The following is a 21687-nucleotide window of genomic DNA, read 5'->3' as shown; positions in this document are numbered from 1 at the left end:
CTGAAGGTAAATAGTGCTAAACAAGCAGACGAGGCAGTCTAACATCCTAAAAGCAGTCCTTTTCCTTTCTTAAAGGCTCGTGCTCACCGCCTAGAGTTCTGTGGTTTATCCTGCTTCCGAGTTTTTGCTCCCCTTCCACTATAAATTTAATGTGGTGTTCTCAGAATAATTAGAAGACTAATTTGTAAGGATGAACTAGTCGCATGCTCTTCTAGCCTAGTGAGAATGCTGGTTTTGAATATAGAAAGGACAGGGTGAAAAAAGAAAAGGGAAAAAAGGGAAAACAAAATCTTTCTTAGTTGTCTCTACACTGTAAATATGTGAAAAGTGTCATCCTCTGCCAGAAGGTCGTCTTCTAGAAAGCTAGCTGAGATTGAAAAGCTCCAAGGAACAGGTCATTTCAATAGTAAAAGCTATTAAAAAAAAAGGTGACTTTAAGGTCAAAAACAGGTCTTAGCTTTAAAAAGACTCAGTATCTTGGACAAATAAGATCTATATTTGCATCTGTTGACATGAAGCCACTAGTAAATCTTGTGCTTCAGGCTGCAAACTGATTGCCCAAGGAAGGAACTTTTCCTGCAGTGTTGCACAACTGGTGGTGTTATGCTTTCCTCGGGAGAGCTCTGTTATCTGCTGTTGCCTGGTAGAAGGGGAGGGAGAGGCAGGGAAGGAGAAGGAGCTCTTGTGTTTGACCAGCAGACTGCACGGTTCACAGGCCTGTAAAGACCGAGGTGCTGGGAAATTGGAGAGCCTTGTGTTCCTTTCTCGCCTTCATGCAGCTTGTGTGTGGGGCAGCCCTGGCAGTTTTACTGCTGCCTGAAAGGGAGTGGCACCACGTGATACTTGGGTGGGTGCTGAGCTTTCTTTCATTGATGTTGAGAAATGGTCCTGGACCTTAGATGGATGTAGTTTCAAGACTACTTGCAAAGATGCTTCTTCCAGGCTTAGCCTTTCCTTCCCACAGCTCCTACTGTGACTTTTTTTTTTTTTTCCCCCTCCACATGAGCCTGAGCAGCCTAGAAGCATGTCTCTACTAGAAGGTGCTGCCAGATCTGGGCGGGCTGTCCTAGCTGGAGGAATGGGAGCGTGGCTCAGCTGCACTTGGGCTGCATAGATGCAGACTCAGATCTTGTATAGACTCGCTGCATTTGTCCTGGATGAGAATGGAGGCGTTCAAGTGTCATGTAGGATGAACGTCACTCCAGTGTCTCAAAGGTGTGATAGCTGGGCCTGTATTACTCAGGGGATCTCTGTGCCATACTCTGTTTTGGAGGTCAGATGTGGCCTCGGTTTCCGTAATGGTTAAGGTATCCAGAAGCAGCTGGCATTCTGTTTGTTTGTCATTGAGAGAACAGGAAAGGAAGACTTCTTACAGTGACAGTTGTCTTGATGAAGCCTTTAGGAGTTAATAGAAGGAAGACCAGAAATCTCCATGAAATATGGGCTTTTCAGCAGCAGAAATTTGGATAAGGGGGAGTCTGGGCAATGACTTCTGATTTCTCCAAGTGAGGTTATGAAGCTGAACTTGAAAAGTCTTCTGTCAGATTTACAAATCATTACAAAAAGCACCTGTGCATATGAAAGAACACAGGAGCATCACGTTTCATCTTATTTCATCTCTGATTCTTTGGGGCGACAGGGGTGGTGGGTAATTTTACCTCTCCTCATCATTTAGAATATGCATGGTGTTTGAATGTCTCTCGAAGGCGCAGCTCCCACCAGCTGATTTGTCTAGCTGTCTTAAGCCAGCTAGCATGAACAGAATCAAGTTCTGCCTTCAGCAGCGGGGTCAGCATACAGGGTATCTTCCTCTACGCTGCTCTCTGTTGCATGGACACAAGTGTTTGTGTAGCTGCTTTGTGAGCTGTGGCAGGGAAATCTGGCTGAAAAGACCTCTGCCAAGAAAACAGAAGGGAGGCGTGGAGAGAGCTTCAGCACCTCGCTGCCCAGCAGGTTAATTTCCCAGACTTGCTTTGCAGAAACGGCCCTTCAGCCACACCAGCGCAGCAGAGGGTCTGGAGTAGTGTGGCATGAGCCAGCACTAAGAAACTGCATGTCTATCGTAGCCTTTCCTCCATACTGATAATATCTGGTATCTAGAAGTTTAGGCAGATGTCACCCATGCCCTACAGGTAGGGACAGGAAAGTATGACTTGCCACGTGCTGTACTAATGAGTTAGTGACAGATGGAGCTATAATGTAGGGTTTAAGAGTGAATAAGCAGGGAGTCTAGCTGTTGGATTTCAGCACTGTCATCACAGTTAGTGTCCTTTTTCCAGCTGTGCAAGTCCACTCTTGAGTATATTCTTTCAACAACATCTTAAAAGAGGCAGTTAGATCCAAAACCATTCCCCACCAGTGACCAAGTGCTTCTCTCTTGACTTACTCACCAGTCCATAGACAGCCAGGTAGCAGTGGAAACTTAGTTTATTTATGATCACCCTATAGTGCGCTGTATATGTAAAAGGTGCAGAAAGGTCCTTAACATGGGAACACTGGAAGTTGGTAGATCCTGGGGGAACTCCCTTGGTGGTGGGCACTGGAGAGGCATTTGCTAGGAGGGGAACAAAAAAGTGGGTTGGAGGATGACCACAGGGGTACTGGGTAAATGGGAGTAAAAAGGCATTTCTGGGCATAGATGGTGTCAGGGAACGTACAGGTGATGAGATGGGTAGTGATGTGAAAGGAAGGAACGGCAGAGAGTTGTCCCTGCTGAATTCCAGCTGTTTGGGGAACACAGCTGTATTTTATACATGTGTTTTAATTCAAATATGTTTTCTTTTTTCCTTTCTTCCCAACTTCTGTTTAAGTGAGAAGAAAAATGACCTAAGCACCATCCAGCCTTTGTGGCCAAGGGCAGGAGCAGGGGTGGGGCTGCCAGGAGGATGGCTTTGCCTGGAAACTTACGGAGGCAGCCTGCAAACAGAGGCCTTGTGTCCCATTGCACCCACCATCACATTGTTGTGTTCCTGCTGACCTTCTTCAGGTAGGTTGAGTGTATCTCTGCACAGAGGAGCATTCATCTCATTGAATTTGGGGTGGTGAGGGCATGCCCAAAGAAGGAGAATGAAGGTAGAGAAATGGTCTTAACCTTTGGCTGTGAGCCTTGAAAACAAACTCAAAAGCTAGTAGTACCAACCAGTCTGGGAGTCATGCAGCAGTGGAGCTATGAGTGCTATGCCCCTGGGGAATCCAGCCACAAACAGGGCTTGCACCGAAGGTGAGGCTGACTGTGCCAAGCCGGCAGCAGCTTGTGGGTGGGGGTGGGGAGGAACTAGCTGAAATGAGGAAGGAAGCAAACAAACCCTGATGCTCAGAACTCATTTAATGCCTGTTCTGACTGATGGAACATGCTGTCATTGCTTCTGGGGTCCTCTTCTCTCCCGAAAGTGCTGTTTGCACAGGGTGGACAGAGAGGTCTCTTCTTCAGATCTGAAGGTCTACTAGATTTGTTTGTTGAAAGATTGTGTCATGCCAGCTGACAACAGCTAGAATACCAGCCTCTCCATGCAAACTTTGCCTCATTAATATCCTTTGATCTTCACAGCAATATTGCCACTCACACCCCACCTGTCTCTGGAAGAGCACTTGTAATGGTGGTTATCCAGAAGAGTGTGTCTTCTCCCTTCTCTTTACTGTTTATTTTTCTTTTCCTGATGTACATAATTGCTGTTGCACAGTCACCTCTTCTTTTGAATAATAAAAGAGGAGGTCCCTTCCAGTCAAGACTCTCTTTCACAACTCCCTGCTAAAATCAGTGTGTCTACCCATAATTTGGAGGTTCCTGTCACTGCTGACTATCTTCAAATCTGCCAGTTGTCTGCTGTGCTGCCTGCTTAGACAGCATGTATCTGTATTTTGAGTCACACCCTTTCCCACTTGACCTCCAGAGGAGATTTGGCCAACCAGTGCTTGTGTGTTTTCTGGCAGCTATTCCCTGCTCCATGCTTCCAGAAAGACATTCAGTAATGTCAAAGTCAGCATTTCCAGCCAATGGACTCCCACCTGCCTAAACAGCACAGCCCCTGATCTCCGGCCATATGAGGTAAGGACACATGGGATTGGCAAGTGCAAGGAAAGGCAGGTAACTTTCAGTATGCTGAGTTTGTGGTGCTGAAGAGGCCTCTTTTATCAGGGACACTTCTCAGATTGTGAGAAGGAACTTCAGGTGTCTGAACTGTAATTTTACAGATCAGCAGGTTATGTTGAAATCTTTCCTAGTGTTACCCAGAGAGAAAGTTCTCAAAAGTTACAATCTTCCAGTGGAAATGGGGACCCCAGGAGAGTCTCTGTAGTAGCTAGCAGCATGAAGGTGGGGGAGGAGGTAGAAAGAGGGATCCTGTCTCTGAAGTGTTGAAGGCAATAAACCAGAGCAGTTAATGGGCTTACAGGCATCTCTGTAAAACCCTGGCTGTGGCTTTCTCTGTGGCGGTGGTGCTGCCATCCTCTTAAAAGGACAGCCAAAGTAGGAGAGAAGAAAGCTATCTGAAAGTGCTAGCTGCTCATCCTAAACTGATACTGAAGAATGGCATTTTATCTTGCACCTAAAAGGTCTGATTTCCAAAAATGCTCAACATACAGTACCTCATGTCTGTAAAATTTTAGCTTCAGTGAAAGTGGTGGCAGTTCTGGCAATGGTTGCTAGTAGAAAAGGAAGTTGTATACTGCTTGCACCTCACAAATGGGAATGCGGGAACTGCCTCCTGCCTCCTACCCATAGTCCTTTTAGGGGCAAACGTGTTTTTAGCAGTGGCTTGTCCCAATGCTTTTGAGAAGTGGGAGGAATCTTACATTAACAATGTGGTCGCAGGCCATGAGATCTATTAGAGTGGAGAGTTCCAAGTCAGTTGCTCAGGTGTTGTCTGCATTAGAAATCATCAGTTATTTGAATGTTTGACTGAGGGATGATAAATGCTAAATCGGGCCTGTAATGTGTTCAGGATTTTATAGTATGGCAAAAAGGAGTGAGCGTCTCAGGGATGCTAAAATGAACTACAGGGTGTTTTTATTTAGTTCCTTAACTGACATTCAAACAACTAGTATATTTTGGAAGCTGTTTTGAGCTTTTTTTTTTTAATAGCAATGATTTAGTGTTTGCTGGATATTGAGGTGTCTGTGTCTCATCAAGAACAATGGTCCTTTTGGTGCCAGTTTAGGTTATGTCAGTTAACAGTGAAGTGTGTTTTGGGAAATTGATAGAACAGATTAAGGACATGAACAGAGAAGTCGTGTGCTATCGGTTTTGAACTTTGGTATATCTTTTTAACTACAGTTGTTCTTTATTTTCATACATTAAAATATTTTTTTGAAGTACAACAAAATGTTTTGCAATCGTTTTGTGAGTAGGCCCTAGTATGATTTTATTAGAAGGACAACGTAGATCTATATTTCTCAGCCTTTAAAGCTTTGTGAGTTCTGCCAGAGGTTGTTTAATGAATATAAGCCTAATGACAAAAGATTTGATTCTGTTACCTTTCTAAGACTCTCAATAGCTGGGAGCCTCCAGGGTTCTCTGGTTAAAAGTTGAAAGCTACTGGTGTAGGTAGGTGGTGTTGGCCTCAAGTGGCAAAAAAGTATTTTTCAAGGGATTTATTAATTTTCTTGGACACGTGAGACTTAAGCAGAAGCCGTATTGTTAGGCCTTACCAATGTTATGTCTTTTAAATAAAGTGGATGAATAATTAGCGATATCTGTACAGGATGCTCTCTTGGAGAGGTAGAATCAAGCTAAAACTGATGATATTTGACGTAGGCGCATCCATAGGTCAGGGTTAGATTTGGTTGGTTTGTTTGTTTTCTAATTGTTGTTTTCTAATGGGGACATGGCGAGGAGGGAAGAAAACTTTGTCCTGATTAACTTTATTTGTTCTTCAAGTCATCCTCAAAGCTTGATATTTTCAGCTGATGTCACTGATCTTAGTTTGGGAACAGTTGAGTCTTTTTCCCTTTTTTTTGATCATATTGAAAGTAAAATGAAATTCAGGGTAAGCAAAAAAAAAATAACAACATTAGTGACTGGAGTTCATTGTAAATAGTTTCCAACCAGTCTATTTCTTCTTGTTCATTTTGTGTTCTTTCTTTTCTGTTCGTGGTCTGTCATTTCTTATTATGGTTGCTGGCACAAATACTTTAAGGGAATTATTCATTTAGTGAAGGCAGCGAGATAAGTACAGAAGAGACACTGCACGTAAAACAGAATATGCCTTTATTGTATTATTCATTAAGATGCTCATCAATGTTTCTGTGTACGAAGCTGTCGAACAGTTGCATGCTTGTTAGAAGTAGGCTTTGTTTTGCCAATCATTTGACTTGATCCAGATGGAATGAGTATTTCTTACCTCTGGTGTGCTAGCTTGCCCTTTAGAAGTGAAATGAAGTAGCAGTGGACGTTTACTGCAGCAGATAATGCCAGAATTGTTCTTGATTCGATAATTACTGTTGGAGGAATGGGAGGTTGCTGGGGCCCTATGCTGTTCTGCTTTGGAGTTGGCATTTCCATCAAAAAGGAGTAGAATGAGCTATGCCTCTCCCTGCTTACCTGTTAACATTTTCTCTCTGTAGCTCTGGAACAGCAGCCATTTATTTCCAAATGCAGAAGAAGCAACTCTTTTCTTGGGGACGTTGGACACTATCTTTTTGTTTTCTTATGCTGTGGTGAGTAAAACCCATAAAAAGGCTGTAAAACCTGTAGAGAGTAAAAAGCTGCTAAGCTTTGGTTGTTTTTTACTGGGATGATCACACCCATGTTTGGAGGAGACAAACAGGATCTTCTTGGGCTTGCCTGTGAACTTTTTAAAAATAAGAAATTTAATGAACAACTATGAGCAGGGTTTCTTTGGTGGCAAAAAAGTGGTTAGAATCAAACTCTTAAGTTGATGTAACAACAATGTTTGGATCAGCTTTACCCTTCTACATCATTTTAATTCTTGCCGATAACAGATGCAAATCTTTTTTTAATGCTGTGTTTTGTTCTTAGGGTCTCTTTGTCAGTGGCATAGTTGGGGATCGCCTGAATTTACGCTGGGTTTTGTCTTTCGGCATGTGTTCCTCTGCTCTGGTGGTAAGTTGGAACATACTAGTTGATTTAGAAATCTGTCAAAGGGCTTCTGGATAGGGTTTTGCTTTAGGGGAGCAGATACTCTGTTTCTGTGTGAATCTGCCCATGAGCTGTAGCTGTACCTCAGTGGCCTCAAAGTCTGTGTGTAAACTTTGTCCTGGATGCGCTTATTGCATTGTCTAAAGCACAGAGCTATGCTAGATGACTCACCTCTTCCTGAAATATCTATTTATGGAAATTGTGTCAGAAGGAAATGCCTAAGTTTGAGGCACCGTCTAGAGACCTGATGAACAGCTTTTGTACAAGATTGGTGTATTTGGACTTTTTGGGACTGTTTTTTATTATAACTGTTCTCCCAGCCCACATATGTTGTCATCAAGGCTTTTGCTTCCAAATGCAATCTGTGCTCTCTTCTTTAAAGGACATGTTAACAATACTAAGCATTCATGTACTTATTTTGTAATTGCTGGGAGGGCATGTGTCAAAAAAGAATGTCCACTTAAAACAAAAAGGTTTGTCTTCAGGTTCAAGCCACTGCAGATAAGTGTGAATCAGTTTTATCTCATTGCGGTTTTCTGGTTATTAAAGTAGTGGTAAAATGTGTGGAGCACTTTAGATTTACCCAGTGGCTACAAAACCCTCTATGGCCTATTGTGTTCTGCAAACACGTGACCATAAACATCAAGAGCAGTGTGCCACAAAGTGTGTTTATTTTGGCTGGTTTGGGTTAGGGCTCTTAGTAATTTGAGACCTGGCTGTAGTATTTATGTTAAATTTTGCTAAGATAAGTGACTGCTGAGGGTTTTGTGTTTGCATAGAGCCTTGTGGTTTTGGATGTCAGTACAATAGCAGATCAAGAGGCTACTGTATTTTTAGTGTTATTACTGAAAGTGTTTGTCTCTTTCTTCTTCTCTCCTGTTATAACTGTGCTGTTTACTAAGATAAAAGTCCTTTGGAGTGGAAGTGCCATGACAGCACGTTTGTCTCTGGAGTTGTTTGGGCTCTGGAGTCCAGTGCTGTGGTGGCTCAGCAGAGGGTGCTGTTAGCTCTGAGCTGTTTCTTAAACAATGTCAGGCTTGCCTCTGGCCTGGCCCGTGCCGGGGACCTTCTCCCTGAAATGTTAATTCTTTTTTAGGACCCTACTGCTGCCTGGCTTTCAGCAGTAACCTCAGGGTTTCTTCTCTGTTTCCTACCCCTGTCTCCTAGGTATTCTTCTTTGGCACAGTCACAGAATGGTTGCATTTCTACAACAAGTGGTTCTACTGCTGTCTCTGGGTTGTGAATGGCTTGTTACAGTCCACTGGTTGGCCCTGTGTGGTTGCTGTCATGGGCAATTGGTTTGGAAAAGCTGGGTAAGTTGAGCTTTCTTCAGTGACTCACTTATCTGACCTGCTGAGTAGCAAATTGAGCTGAAAGTCTCAAACCAAAAAGGCCAACTGTTAGGTCAGAATTAAAGTTATGTGGGATGAAATATGCCTTGCTTGTTACTCTTACCTTGTTATCATTTTTTTTTTAATGGAGCTGCAGACAGCTTGCTGTGAACACAACCGTGTGCGCTAAACACATAGGTTCAAACTTCAAAAGTTCTGTAGTGCGGAGTGGCTGAATTTGAACTTTCATGCCACAGAAAAAACCTGTCTCTGTCTACTTACCACTAAAGAGACTGAACAGAAACTGACTCATTATAGGGTCAGCTCTATCACTTTGGGGTATTGTAGATGAGCTCTAGCTATGGCTTGTAACTGTTGTTGCCAGCTCACCTCTGCTGTAACCCAGGTATTTCAGGACAGAACATTCATTGCTTATCTGTTTGGTACCCCCAAGTTATTCTGTGTTTTAAGTGACCTTTGAGTCTCTTTGAAGTGGACTGGGAGAGTGCTGTAACTTTATTCATAAGTTAAAGTTCACTTGAATGTTATATCTTTGTCTTGCTTCTAATGTCACTTCTTCATGCATTGCCTTTTTCAAATTTTCTTCCCCTTCTGCAGGAGAGGTTTTGTGTTTGGACTCTGGAGTGCCTGTGCATCCGTGGGAAATATCCTCGGGGCATTCCTTGCCTCCTGTGTTCTCAAATACGGCTATGAGGTAGGTATTGCTGTCTGGCTTCTAGCCAGGGCTCTGTGCCTGATTGGCTTATGAGACACTAGTTTCTTATCCTGTTTCTGAAATATAACAGGCTCAGAGTGTCCAGTTTAATCTTCCTGAATTCTGCGGTAGTAAGCAGTAGGCAGAATAGAAAAGGTTATTCTTTTCCTGACCCTTCCAAGTTGGGAGAAATGAGCCTGAGACGTCTCTGTAAATGGGACTGATGTTGTTGAAGAGCCATAGTGTCATAGTATACCCTCTTCTGATTTGGGTGGCTTAAAGTGGTATTCAGAGACATCCATCACAGGTTCTCACTTAACTGAAGTCACTAAACCAGCTGTTTCAATGTGGTCTTTCAGCGCAGATAGAGCCGAGTCTGTTCAGGAGATGCAGAGATCACTTGCTTCCAAGTTTTATGGATGTAGTCTGGGTGGTTGTAGCTGTGTTTATCCTCTGACAAGGTTGGAATGTAAAAAAACCCTCATTAGTGAAGGAAGTCTATGTGACTGAAACTCTTCTAAAAAATAATCTTTTGTTTATTTATCTTCAGTATGCTTTCTTGGTGACTGCCTCAGTACAGTTTGCTGGAGGAGTCATTGTCTTCTTTGGGCTCCTGACATCACCGAAGGAAGTGGGTAAGTAGTAGAGGGCTGTAGCATTTCAGTCCCTTCACGGAAAGCAGAGCAGCAGCTTTCCATGTAGTACTAAAAGTACTGCTCATTCTGACAGCACTTATACTCAGGGCTCTTATAAAATGGTGTTGTGCATTATTGTATTTAATGGAGCAAATGCTTTACTCACCAAGATCATGCTAAATGCCTCCATGCATCATGTGTATAATGTCTGGATATTTTAAAAAGCAAAATAAAATAGCCTGGCTATAACATCTCTGTTAAGATGTGCCTAATTATCGGGTTTTGTTCACCTGGAAAATCAGTATTTTTTTAAAGAAACAGTAGGCAAACTGATAACTGGCTATTGTAGGAGAAAACTAGGGCAAGCCTTAACTGTGTAGTGGGAAGGGAAAGTACTTTTCATCTGCAGGTCTCCTGCAGATGGTTAAATAGCTCTCAGGTTGGATGTGGTCTTTCTCTGAGAAGATGGTAGGCAAGCCAAAGTGTATCAGGAAAACAAAAGAACTTTGGGGATTTGGCAGGGCCACAGAGGAGGTTTCCCAGGTGCCTGCAAAGGCCATAAAACTGGTAGCGCTAAAGCTACCATAAAGAGTGCTCATAAGAGCACTCAACAGCCCAGAAAGCACAGTGCAGTTCCTAGGTTTTCTGTTCTAGCAGAGGCATTAGCAGGCTGCAGCTGTCTGAGTAGTTGCTGGTACACTCAGCCTCCACGCTGAAGGGCAGCAGTACCCAGGAGCCAGGTCCCCGGATCCCAACCACTAAATAAGGGAGGAAATGCACTAATTTGTTGTGTCTTCCAACTAATGGCCAGACACTCAGAACAGACAATGCCGACGCCAGGATCAGACAGAATACTTTCAAGAGCACTAGAAGACAAAGGGTAGAAACTGGCGACACTGCAGAACATCATCTAGAAGAGTTTCTAAGCCAAAGGAGGATGGAGGTATGGGAGAGCAAGGGAATTGCTAGAAGGGAGAATTGCTTAAAAGAAGTGAGCGTAGCTTTAGAGTGGGGAGAGGGCGAACAGGCTGTGGTCCGTTTTTCCTGTTGCATATCCCTTGTAAAACTTAGGCCTCCCTGAGCTTGGAGCAGATGAAGACGGCAGTGTGGAGGAAGATGCCAACAGACCTTTAATGAGCAATGATGATGCAGATGATGATGACCGGAATTACTCTATTCAAGCAACTGACACTGACAACCAGCCAAAGGCCATTGGCTTTGTCCAGGCTTGTTGCCTTCCAGGTGTAGTACTGGTGAGGACACAGATTCTTGAGTGAGATCTGACTTACGTTGTTAAACATAAAGCATACTTTTTGTGTTGTCAGCATTTGTTGACATCATTGTTAATATGTTGACCGTGTGTTGTAGTTGTTGACATCTGACTTGTTATGCTGTTAAAACCTTGGGGCTGGGACAGTTACCCTGTGCACATGGATTATAACGCTGTCTGGGTATGTGGTTGCATGGTGCTCTTCCCATGGGACTCCTGCTTCATTTAGTGCATGTAGTGAGCCAACTAAGGGCAGCAGAGACCCTGCTTTTTTTCCTGCTGAGTTTAGAAGGGAGTCCATGAGCAAAGGTGGCTGTAGGATGCTTTCTTGGTAAGGCAGCTGCGTTGCCCTGAGGAATGGGATTCTCTCACTGTTAGCTGAACATCACAGAGAACTCTGTGGCACTGATACTGGGGTTTAGGTTTTTTAAGTTGCCTTCAAGCACAAAGCTGGCCTGAAAAGCCTTAATCACCATGACGTAATATGTGACAAAGTAGGCATGTGTTTTTATAAACAACTAGAAGGAAGGCCTGGTGATGCAGTTTCCACATATCCTCATCCTGTTGCTTGTATAAGAACCTGTACTTCTGCACCAGCAGTATTGCCCAATTCATGGATTTGGTTAGCTGAAAAATTATCCTGCCATTAAAAAATGGTGTTAACTTTATGTGTTAGTGGGCTGCATGCCCCCTGAATACTAGAACCTGTACAAGAAGGGGGGCAGGGTGGCTGGCTCAGTAATACAGCATGAACTGTCTGGATTTGATCATGAAGTAGAACTACTGAATGGACAGTATTGTTAGATACACTTAATGAGTAAAGCAGTTGGTTGTTGTGATTAAGGCAACACAAAATCTAGAAGGGATGGGTGGATTGTCAGTGCTTAGAGTGCTGGACAACCGCAGTTCTGTTATTAAGACCTTGGTTGAAGAAAACATATCCATCTTGAGTTCTTTCCTTATACGGCATTTAGCCATAAAAACTATGGCTCAGTTTTGGTGGTGCTTAAGAATGGGCTGATGTACAAAGAACCTTTAGGCAAAATTTTGTAGTGGTGGAGGCTGCCTCAGTTGAAGTTTGTCTTTCTTTTCATTGACCAGAACATTTTCATTGACCAGGAGGTACTATACAACTGATGTTGCTGTTTCTGTTTTTGGGATTCTGAGGACATGTTCTGTGCATTAACCCAGCAACATGAACACCTCGGAGCCTGTGAGTTTTATCTGATGGCAGATCAATGCCCAGCCAAACCAGGACACTATGTCAGATCAGTGAGAGACCAAATACCGAGAGAGCCTCCAAAGCCTTACCAAGATTCTACAAAGACTTTGACATATTTTTTTCCTGTAGCTTCTCTCTTCCCCTGCTGGGTGATATGGCGGAAGGGTTTTGGTACAGCCAGCTTTCCCCTGAGCCTCTAGAAATTCAAAATTTAATCACTCAGACAATCTGGTAGGCAGTTTCTAAGCATGATGTAATAAATATTGCTTCATACAGTGCACTTTTCACACCCAGAGGCAGGAGAACTCTACCAAACATCCCTCTGTCTTACGTGTATGGTGGAGATTAGTTTGTGTCCTGAAGGAATGAAAAAGCATTAATAATACAGCTTAAAAAAGATGTATCTGTTAAAATAATATAAATTCAGAGGTGATGATTTTGTGGAGTTTAATATATAAAGACATCTGCTTTTTGAAATTCAAAGACAAGTGCATACATGCACATACACATGCAGTCTCAAAAGCTGTGGTTCTAACTGATTGTTCCTTCTGCCATCATCCTTGTTTACATTTTCAAATAGGGGTTCCTTGAACTGCTGTGTCAGTGTTTATCGGGAGGCCTTACTTGAAGCAGTGCACCTCATCCCTCTGCATGCTGGGCCAGCAATCACAGAGAACAAATCTTTGCTACACATGTGAAAGCTCTAAAGAAGGAGATCTGCTAGCTAAGGAGAACTTGAGCCCAGCAGCCAAAAGCAGGAGGTTGTCTCAGCTGTTGGGTTTGGAAATATGTGCTTAGCTTTGGCCAAACCCTTCATCTTGTGTTCTGGAATACCTGCCTGGGGATTATGAATAAAGCTTTCTCTTGTGGTGCCGTAAGCAGATGAGCCTTCTAAGCTGCAAAAGATAGCACAGAGGAACTACTTCACATAACTTTTCTCAGCATGATGCACAGATGACTAATCTCAAGCTTGTTTCATGTCACATGGTTCGCTCCCTTCCCTTCAGAAGGTGAATTAAATTTCCCTCATGTTTCTGAAGGCTGGTGTAATTTCCTCTCAAGACTACACTGAAAGCGTTTTAACCCGTTGCATTCATTGCAAAGAAAATAACATTCTTGACAGTGATTTTTATATTTCTGGGTTCCCTTTGATGTTCAGCATTAAGATTTCATAATGCTGCTTTCTTAAGTGAAATGCAGAAGCACTTTCCTGTGAAAGCTTTAGCTGGATACAGAGTTTTATGGGAAGAATCAGGAACACTGTTTGCATTTCTCAAGTGCTAACTGTTTTCTGGCCCTCTCTTTGTTCCAGTACTCTTTGGCCTATGCCTGCTTGAAACTGGTGAATTACTCCTTCTTCTTCTGGCTGCCCTTCTACCTCAGCAACAACTTTAGATGGAAAGAAGCAGAAGCTGACCAGCTCTCAATCTGGTATGATGTGGGAGGAATTATAGGTGAGTGAGCAAGTGAATGACATCTTCCTGCAGTTGCCCTGCTAGCGTTTGAAAATGAGACAGCGAATGCAGCTCAGAGCGGTCATGTTCAGTGGGATCTAGCTGTTTACTGAATATATGAAAAGCCAAGTTCTGTATGTGGCTGCTTGGCTGTTTGGTTTTGGTTTTTTTTTTTTTTTTTCTTTCTGAAATACAGTGTATGTAAGCCCCCTAAAGCCTTTACCTGTAATTTAAAGGGCACTATCGTATTCTTGCACACTACCCCCAGGGGGCATTTTTCTTTACTCTTACTTCTTGAAAAGTGCCATGTACAAAATGGTGTCCCTGCTGCTTGCTGCTTCCTTTATTACAGGTACCCTTGAGGGAGAGTTTAGATTGGGACTTACTGGGTTCTGTACAGTCCCTTCTGTCCTGTATTTTTAAGAACAGACTCAGTGCAGATCTCAGCAGAGCAGGCACAACTGTGTTATGTTCAGAAATGAAACATAATTGTACTTGTTTCTGCTGGCTGCAAAATCTGACCCTGTTCCTCCAGAATAAAGAACATATTGTATATGTGTTTAGACTGCCACTCTCCTGTGCTCAGTTTCTTGCTTTATTACCTTGTCCAGTTAGCTTTCCTAGAATAGACATCCTTGTTTTGGTCTGTTCAGAGTCAGGTTTTTTGCCTCTGTGGCCATTTCTATGTTAGGCTTTTTCAACATTCTAGTTTTTACCAGCAGAGCAGTTCCTACAGAGGTAGCAATGATATATAAGGTGATTTTTATCAGCTATTGGCATTTGTTGCAATTAGTTGCACCTACCCTAAGTAGGTGAGACAGCAGGGAATACGAGGCCCCTGTGTACTAATGCCTTCCCCATGAAAAAGAGTAGACTTTTCTTGCACTTTCTGTTAAAGAAACCAGCCGCGATGTTAAGCTTGCTTACATCCAGAATTGTCGTGATCCTAGAGCTGTGATGGTCCTATAGGGAAAGGAAAAAGGAAAGCAGGAGCACTGGCTAGTTGAATGCCAGAAAAAAGTAATAAATTCCTGGGAGAGCAGTATGAGTAGTTTTCCCTGCCCTATCTGAGCCACTTAAGTTTGCTGTTGTCTCTTTGTCTGGGTCAGTAAGTGCAGGAGACTTAGTTTTCAGGATTTTAGAGAGAATGCGTATCGATGAGAAGGCAAGAGGCCACTGCGCTCAGTGAAATGAGTTTTGTTCAAGGTGTTAGCATCCTGAGCCTGACGGTGATTTTTTTTTTTTTTTTTGCAGGTGGGACTATCCAGGGCTTGATTTCTGATATGCTACAGAAGAGAGCCCCAGTGCTAGCAATTAGCCTGCTCTTTGCTGTAGGCTCTCTTTTTGGATACAGCCGTGAGTATGCTTTTGCTGCACAGTGATAAGAGAAACTTCTGGGTCTTTAGTCTCTAAATGCCTTTGCAGTAAGACTAATCTCTGTAGAAGTCTCTAGTCAAAAAGAAGCTATTGCTGTCACTATGTAGCTAATTGAACAGGCAGTTCGAACTGGATGTTTGCGTGCTTCTTTCTGATCCTAAATAAGTGGCTTTCCCAAGTTCATTTGTTTCATTTACACCTATCTGGACTTTGTCTTGCAGGTTCTCCAAACAGCAAACCTATCAATGCTGTGATCATGGCAATTACAGGTATCTTATCAAATGCCACTGTTATATTAGTAGACATATTTTTCTGTAACATACATATATATATATATATATAAAAGTAACACCAGCCTCAGGTGATGGTAATACATTTGTGTGTGCTGCCTTCTCTGCTGGTTTTGCAGAAAGAGTGAAAGGTGGGGCGCAATTTCTCTTACATTTGGAATACAGCTGTAGGAAAACTGCCTTCCAGAGGGAGGTATAGAATATAGACTCTATAGAATAATGGCGTGGAACTAAACGGGTCAGCCTTGGCTCAGTGTGATGAGGATGGATTTATGCCAAAATACCCAGCAGTGATCTGGTATCTGAGGAAGTGTATATATGACAAAGTCATGAGCTAGAGCACAAATTTGAGGGTGTTTGTCAGTACCCCAAATGCCCTGTGTGCTGTGAGAGATCACAAGCTTTGTGTGCTACCAGACATACTGTGCTGTGTTATGGAATTAAGATTAGCCTGCATGAATAGAGCCTTTCTTTTCAAACACTCCTACTTCAGAACTCTGTCCTGTTGCTTTTTTTTTTTTCCCCTTCCATCTCCTTCACCAGTCTCTGGAGACTGAGGCAGTAGCATGGGGGTATACTATTCCAAAGTAGAAACGTGTCTAAATCTGCTTCGTGTTGAGGGTTTCTATATGCATGCTGTTCAAAAGCAGCTTTCTGTATTCAGTTTGGTGTGTCCTGACTCTTCTTGCAGAGTGTGCCACAGCTAACTACCTGGTTTTTGCTGTTGGATGAAAATGTGCTTGTTGGCAGTTTCTGTGCGTGTACTCCAGGTACACAAGGTGTGCCATGACCGTATGCTTCAGCTGTGAGAGTACGCTTCTACCTACAGTTAGTCTGTGATCACTGTCCTAGACTTAATCCTTTTCCTGAGCTTTGCATGGTAGAAAATCCGTGTTTGGAAGATGTTCTGTTGAGAATCCGTCCTCATGCTTGTTTTGCACCAAGGCTGTTTTCTTCACACTTCCAGGATTTTTCATCGGAGGCCCTTCTAACATGATCAGTTCTGCAATTTCTGCTGACCTGGGGCGCCAGGATCTGGTGAAAGGCAGCAGCGAGGCTCTGGCAACAGTCACAGGAATTGTGGATGGAACTGGCAGTATTGGTGCTGCAGTGGGCCAGGTGAGGCTAACAAAGGAAAATAGAGGTTGGGGGAAGGAGGCAGAGTGTCTCTTTTGGTTAGAGATGTTAGGTCATTCTCGATCCCAAGTTGCATGGAGACAGAGAAAGAGAGGGCTGGGTTTTTTAAAAAATTATTTATTTATTTAAGAGACAACCAAGAGAAAATGTGTGTTAAGCTTCCAGTGGAAGCAATTTAATTAAGAACTAAACTAAGTATTCATAGCGCTAATATTATCACCCTTTCATAATTCAGAATAATTCCAGACTTTCATATCCTGAACTCCAAAAAGCAAGTAAAGGTCAGCTTCACAAAGAGTGAAAATAAAACATTTTGAAGTTTGTTTGGTATTTTTTTGTTCAAAAGTAATAGCAGAACCTTGGCTTACAGAAAGGTTTACCTGTATAACAGAGTAAAATTAGAATATCTATTATGAATGTTACAGTGTTTATAAAGTAATTTAAAATTTTCTTTTATTTGTGGTTCCCCGTCTTATCTATGGATGTCTTTTACACCTTGTAAATCCAGCACCACTTGCTTTGATAGTCCTTACAGTAAGCTGCCAGAGGTCTGAAGACTAGACTGTTGCAGAAAAGGAAGCTGACAGTGTGCCCATTGGGGACACTCTTTCTTCTCAAATACAAGCATTAACTATGTGGAAGAACACAGTGGTACTTTGGGGAGGGGATGATTTAGTAGAAAGATAGGAGCCAGTGCTACTCCAGGCATCCTCTAGTGCTGGTAAAACACCAAGGATGTGAGCAAGGCATACAAGTTTCTTTTCTGGAAAGGGATTTGGATTTGTACTTGCCATTGATTGCCTGATAAGTACAATTGTTCAGTCTCTGCTTTGTAGGAAAGACGCCGCTTAGCTCCATTAAACATGGAAGATTACAAGTGCTTTGTGGACATCTTAAAGTGCACTGTTACACTTGATGATGTTCTTGCGTTGTCTGTAGTGTTTCTGTCTTCCCACACACATACCATTCAAACTTAAGTCATCATAAAAATTGGGTCTTCAGTTCTGAAAAATTCCACCTGCCTCCCATTCTAACATTGTACTTATTTCAACAGAGACAACCATGACGTCATTCTGGGGATGTGTGAATAACAGCAAACGTGCAATGAACGTGTTAGAAATTCAGATCCTGTTTTGTATATCCTAATATGCCCAGTAGTGAAGAAAGCAGGCCCTTGTACAGCATCTGAATATAAATCTGCTAATAGGGAATACATTTTCTTTTGGAGCCTGTGTAGTCCTGTTGAACTAGGACGCAGTTCAGAACAGACTGTAGCCTCAAGTGTCTTGCCTACGATGAAGGGTTAAGTAGTTAGTGGTTGCACAGCTCTTGAAAAATGCGTCCTGTGTAATTTATAAGCCATTCTAGAGCTTTTAGTTCTTCTGAGAGTACTTACATCCACTTACGTCCCAGTGTTCTGTGCAAAAACCTTGTATTCAGCGGAGTCAATTTGTCACCCTTTGAAACTGTAGTTCAGTTCTGTCTTTATGCTGCTATGAGTTACTCTAAAGCTTCGGGATGGTATCTCTGCTTTGCTGAGACTGAGTTTTATACAGAAAGGCTGCTGTCCTGAGTCATCTCTTCTGACAGGAAAAGATCAGCTGGAAGGTTTTGTGATCAGCTCTGTATGGAGTGTTAACATCCCACATGTTCTAGAAAATGAAAGAGTAATGCCTGAAAGTCATGCTTATCTTCCAAGTTTGAATGACTTTTCTTTGTCTTTCTCTTTAGTATCTAGTGTCCTTGATCCAGGAGAACCTGGGATGGATGTGGGTTTTCTATTTCTTTATTCTAATGGTAAGAAATCTTTTTTTTCCTTTAAATTCTTTGTCAAAGTTCAATATGCAATAGAAAGACTTTTGTGAGAACCTGAAAATTGTGACTTAGATGTGCAATCTATTTCTGCAGCAGCTGCAAACTCTGATGGCATTCTCAAGTGGTTTATGGTGTGCCTTTGCCTCTGTCTAAACCAACTGGCATCATTTTGGATCCTTTAAAGTCACTTTGGCCAACAGGAACTGACATTTGTGGCAGAGGCATGAAAATACTTGCCTCAAAATACCTGTATGCATTTCCTAAAGCTTATACTGCCTGAGTGACTTCCAAGGCAGGACTTTTTCCTCCTTCATCTCCATGATACGTAGTTCTTAATATTTTCATGGAGCTGAAGTTAATCTGCTTGTTTGTTAGCCTTTGAAGATTAGTGGAAAGAGTGATGAGGATCTTGAAACTAAAATGAAAATGCCTTGCCCTAGTGTACCGCTGGGGGAGAAGACCATTCAGGCTCTGATCTCCTCAGCATTGCCACAGTGCTGAATGCTGTACAATTCAGCTGTTCTTCCCTGCTGGAAGTGCCAGGAATTGGCTTTGCATCTGGGCTGTCAAGAGAAAAGGCCACTTTGATGAGCAGCAGAGGTGGCCAGGAGGAAGTCTGTTGGGAGGTGAGGAGCTCATCCCCTTTTATGAAGAGAAGATCATGACAGCTGAAATTGTAGGAGCTTTGCTGCAAGCTCAGTCCTCCCATCTGCTGTACTACTTTCTCATCACTTCTCTTAGCCTGTGTAGTTCTGGGGAGGCCTTGGTTGCACATTGGAGTGCAGGATGGCTGCAGCTATGGTTAGCTATGTGCTAATTGTCCTGAATATGGTTTGTTGTTTTTTTTCCCCCACAGACAAGTTCAACAATCCTGTTCATTTCACCATTAATAGTGAGGGAGATCAAATTGCTTCTGCATGAGCGGTACCTGCGAATGCTGGCCGAGTGACTTCTGCTTGCCTCTGGAAGGACTGTTGTATGGACCTGACAGCTGGTACACTAATCAAAACTCTGGGAGACTTGTTTCTTACATTCTCCAGGTTTGGACTAATTCAAAGTGTCTCTGCAAGACTTTTGACCTGCTCTTGTGAGCTCAATAGTGAGGTACCAAATACCCGTCCTGAGACCACCTGCGTCATGGAGCTGCTGACCTAAGCTAGACAATCGACAGGACTGGCGGGTTGTCCCAGCCTGCCAGACTCTTCCATGTCAGCAGTCACACTAGGGTCTTCTGTTGGGTGGTCTCACTGCTATACCCTTTCTTATTTATTTCTGGATGTCCTGACCAAAGGTCGACTGTTTAAAACTGACGGTGAAGAGTCTGTCTTACAATGAATTTTGATGCTCTGTTGTGCCGGTGAAATCATACTTACATTTCGTGGGTATTTTAAATTTACAGTCACTTTCGCTTTTCAAAAGGGCAAAAATAATTATTTGGAATTTGCGCTGTCCAGTTGTTTAAAAAACACTGTTGCTAAATCGCTGTACAGACAGACCTCTGCTATCCTGAGCTTTCAAGTGTCACATATTCCAGTAGATTCACATGGAGAAGTTACCTCCATATTTGTTTTTAAGCAATTTTTTAATAATAATAATAATAATAATCTCTGTGAAATGAGATTTCAGTTTTTAACTATTTAAGCAGACAAACAGTGTGCAATACTTTACTGTGATCTCCGAGAATAAGCCTTAATCGATCCTTTGTGTCTAAAGGATCCTTGAATGGCTTTGGGGATCAGTAACGGGACACAAATACTTTCATTACTGCTTTGTTGTTTGAACTCTGATCAATACTGACCAAAACAGGACTGTCAGGTGACACTCTAAAGCAAGCTGGCGTCACTGATTTCGTACTCATTGGGCAATTGCTCATCTCAAAGAGAACCAGAAGGGAATTAAAGTAATTTAAGGGACCTGGCTGCTCTTTCGCACATGGGCTTCCAGACAGGGACTGAAATGTCCTCCTGGAATAGCATCAATGAGCAAATGCTGCTGTCTTCCCCCATGCTCTGCTGCCCCTAGGGGACCTCAAGCTCCAGGGTTTTAAAGCTTCAGTTGTATTTTGAAGAGAAAGGTAGGTGCAAGTCAGCACTAAAAACACGTGACTGTACTTCATATGATGGCATTTGAGTATTTTGCAATACTACATCAAGCAGGGCGACCGACTGACACCTCTGTTGGTGATGCTAATGGGATCTTTGAGTAACTTCTCAACCAATTGTTTTCTCCTTATGTCACTGGAATAGGTATGTGTTAACCAGCAGAACTTCTGATCAAACACTCAATCTAACTAGTCAGCAATGCCTGGGTGGGGGTGAGGGGCAGGAAGATTCTTGGAGCTGAAAATTTGAAACGTTTTAAATGGGAAAAGTTGCCTTTTTAAAATGTACAGTGATTTTATTTTTTTCTTAAATATATGAATGTCAATTTTTAGTCATGTGTTGATTGTAATGAGTGGAACATTATTAGTGCCTTACAGTTTTACTGTATCGAATGGTGGCTTGTTGATTTGTTGCTCATGCAGTGATGGCTCTGTGCACAGCTTTGCTTACCATGAAACTCAGTTGCTCCATTTTCTGCTCTTTTTGAGAGCCCCCTGTTTCCCCTCTCCCCCCCCCCCCCTTTCCCCCCACCTTTTCCCCCCACAAAAAATTTCAGTGCTTGGGAAAACAATGCCATTAAGCTGATGAGGGACCTGAATCTGTTCTTGTCTCTTCTCATTCCCCTTCTAATTTTTGCCTGTATAATTAGAGCAGGAGACTGAGAATCTATCATCCTGTTCTCAGAATTATGCCCTGGGGTTAGTGTTCACATCCCAAGCTACTCATTAGCCCCTGTACAAATAGAATCAAAACTCCCTGAAATTTAGTTCTAAAATTGATGGTGGCACCATTTGCCCCAGCCACGGCGTCTGAGAATCTGTGGTTTCAAATTCCATCCTGGATGGGCTTTTTGACCAGTCATCATGGGTGCTAGATAAGCTTGTGATGAAAGGTGGGGTTGGGAGAGGGATGTCGCCGGGCCGGGGGGGGGGGAGGAGAGGCAGGCCCCTGTAACAAATGGTTTCCTGTAAACAGTTCTGTCCCCTCTCGAGAAGTGTCAGATGTGTTGTGAGCGCTGGGAACACAAGCTGCCCAGCAGCTTGTGTCCAAGTGTGTGGCGCTGCTTTGAGGCCACCTTCAATTAGTGAGGCGTGCCTATGACTTCAGGATTGTGGTGGTGGTGTTGTCATCCTGGATTTTTGGTTCTCTGTATTTTCTCAAGGTGCTCAGATGAAGAAAGGTTTTCAATCTGATCATGTCTAAACTGATCTCACATGAATAAACTTGATTTTATTTGACCTGG

At 42.8% G+C, this 21687-nt stretch overlaps 1 protein-coding gene across 3 annotated transcripts in view; it reads left to right on the top strand.

Annotated features, from left to right (window-relative positions):
* The window catches only part of SLC37A3 (solute carrier family 37 member 3), a 22672-nt gene extending 985 nt beyond the window's left edge, over window positions 1-21687 (top strand). For all 3 annotated transcript variants that reach the window (XM_064457165.1, XM_064457148.1, XM_064457155.1), the window contains exons 2-15: window positions 2811-2986; window positions 3931-4045; window positions 6562-6654; window positions 6977-7060; window positions 8264-8409; window positions 9046-9142; window positions 9693-9777; window positions 10849-11030; window positions 13582-13723; window positions 14978-15079; window positions 15322-15369; window positions 16358-16509; window positions 18259-18324; window positions 19199-21687. In XM_064457165.1, coding sequence (XP_064313235.1) covers window positions 2886-2986; window positions 3931-4045; window positions 6562-6654; window positions 6977-7060; window positions 8264-8409; window positions 9046-9142; window positions 9693-9777; window positions 10849-11030; window positions 13582-13723; window positions 14978-15079; window positions 15322-15369; window positions 16358-16509; window positions 18259-18324; window positions 19199-19291 — 1506 coding nt within the window. In that variant the 5' untranslated portion in view covers window positions 2811-2885 and the 3' untranslated portion in view covers window positions 19292-21687. The remainder of the gene's footprint in view (window positions 1-2810; window positions 2987-3930; window positions 4046-6561; window positions 6655-6976; window positions 7061-8263; window positions 8410-9045; window positions 9143-9692; window positions 9778-10848; window positions 11031-13581; window positions 13724-14977; window positions 15080-15321; window positions 15370-16357; window positions 16510-18258; window positions 18325-19198) is intronic.

This window comes from Phalacrocorax carbo, chromosome 1, assembly GCF_963921805.1.
Source record: "Phalacrocorax carbo chromosome 1, bPhaCar2.1, whole genome shotgun sequence".
NCBI classification, from domain to species: Eukaryota; Metazoa; Chordata; class Aves; order Suliformes; family Phalacrocoracidae; genus Phalacrocorax; species Phalacrocorax carbo.
The sequence above is the reverse complement of the archived record's forward strand: the minus strand, read 5'-3'. Positions and strand labels throughout refer to the sequence as shown.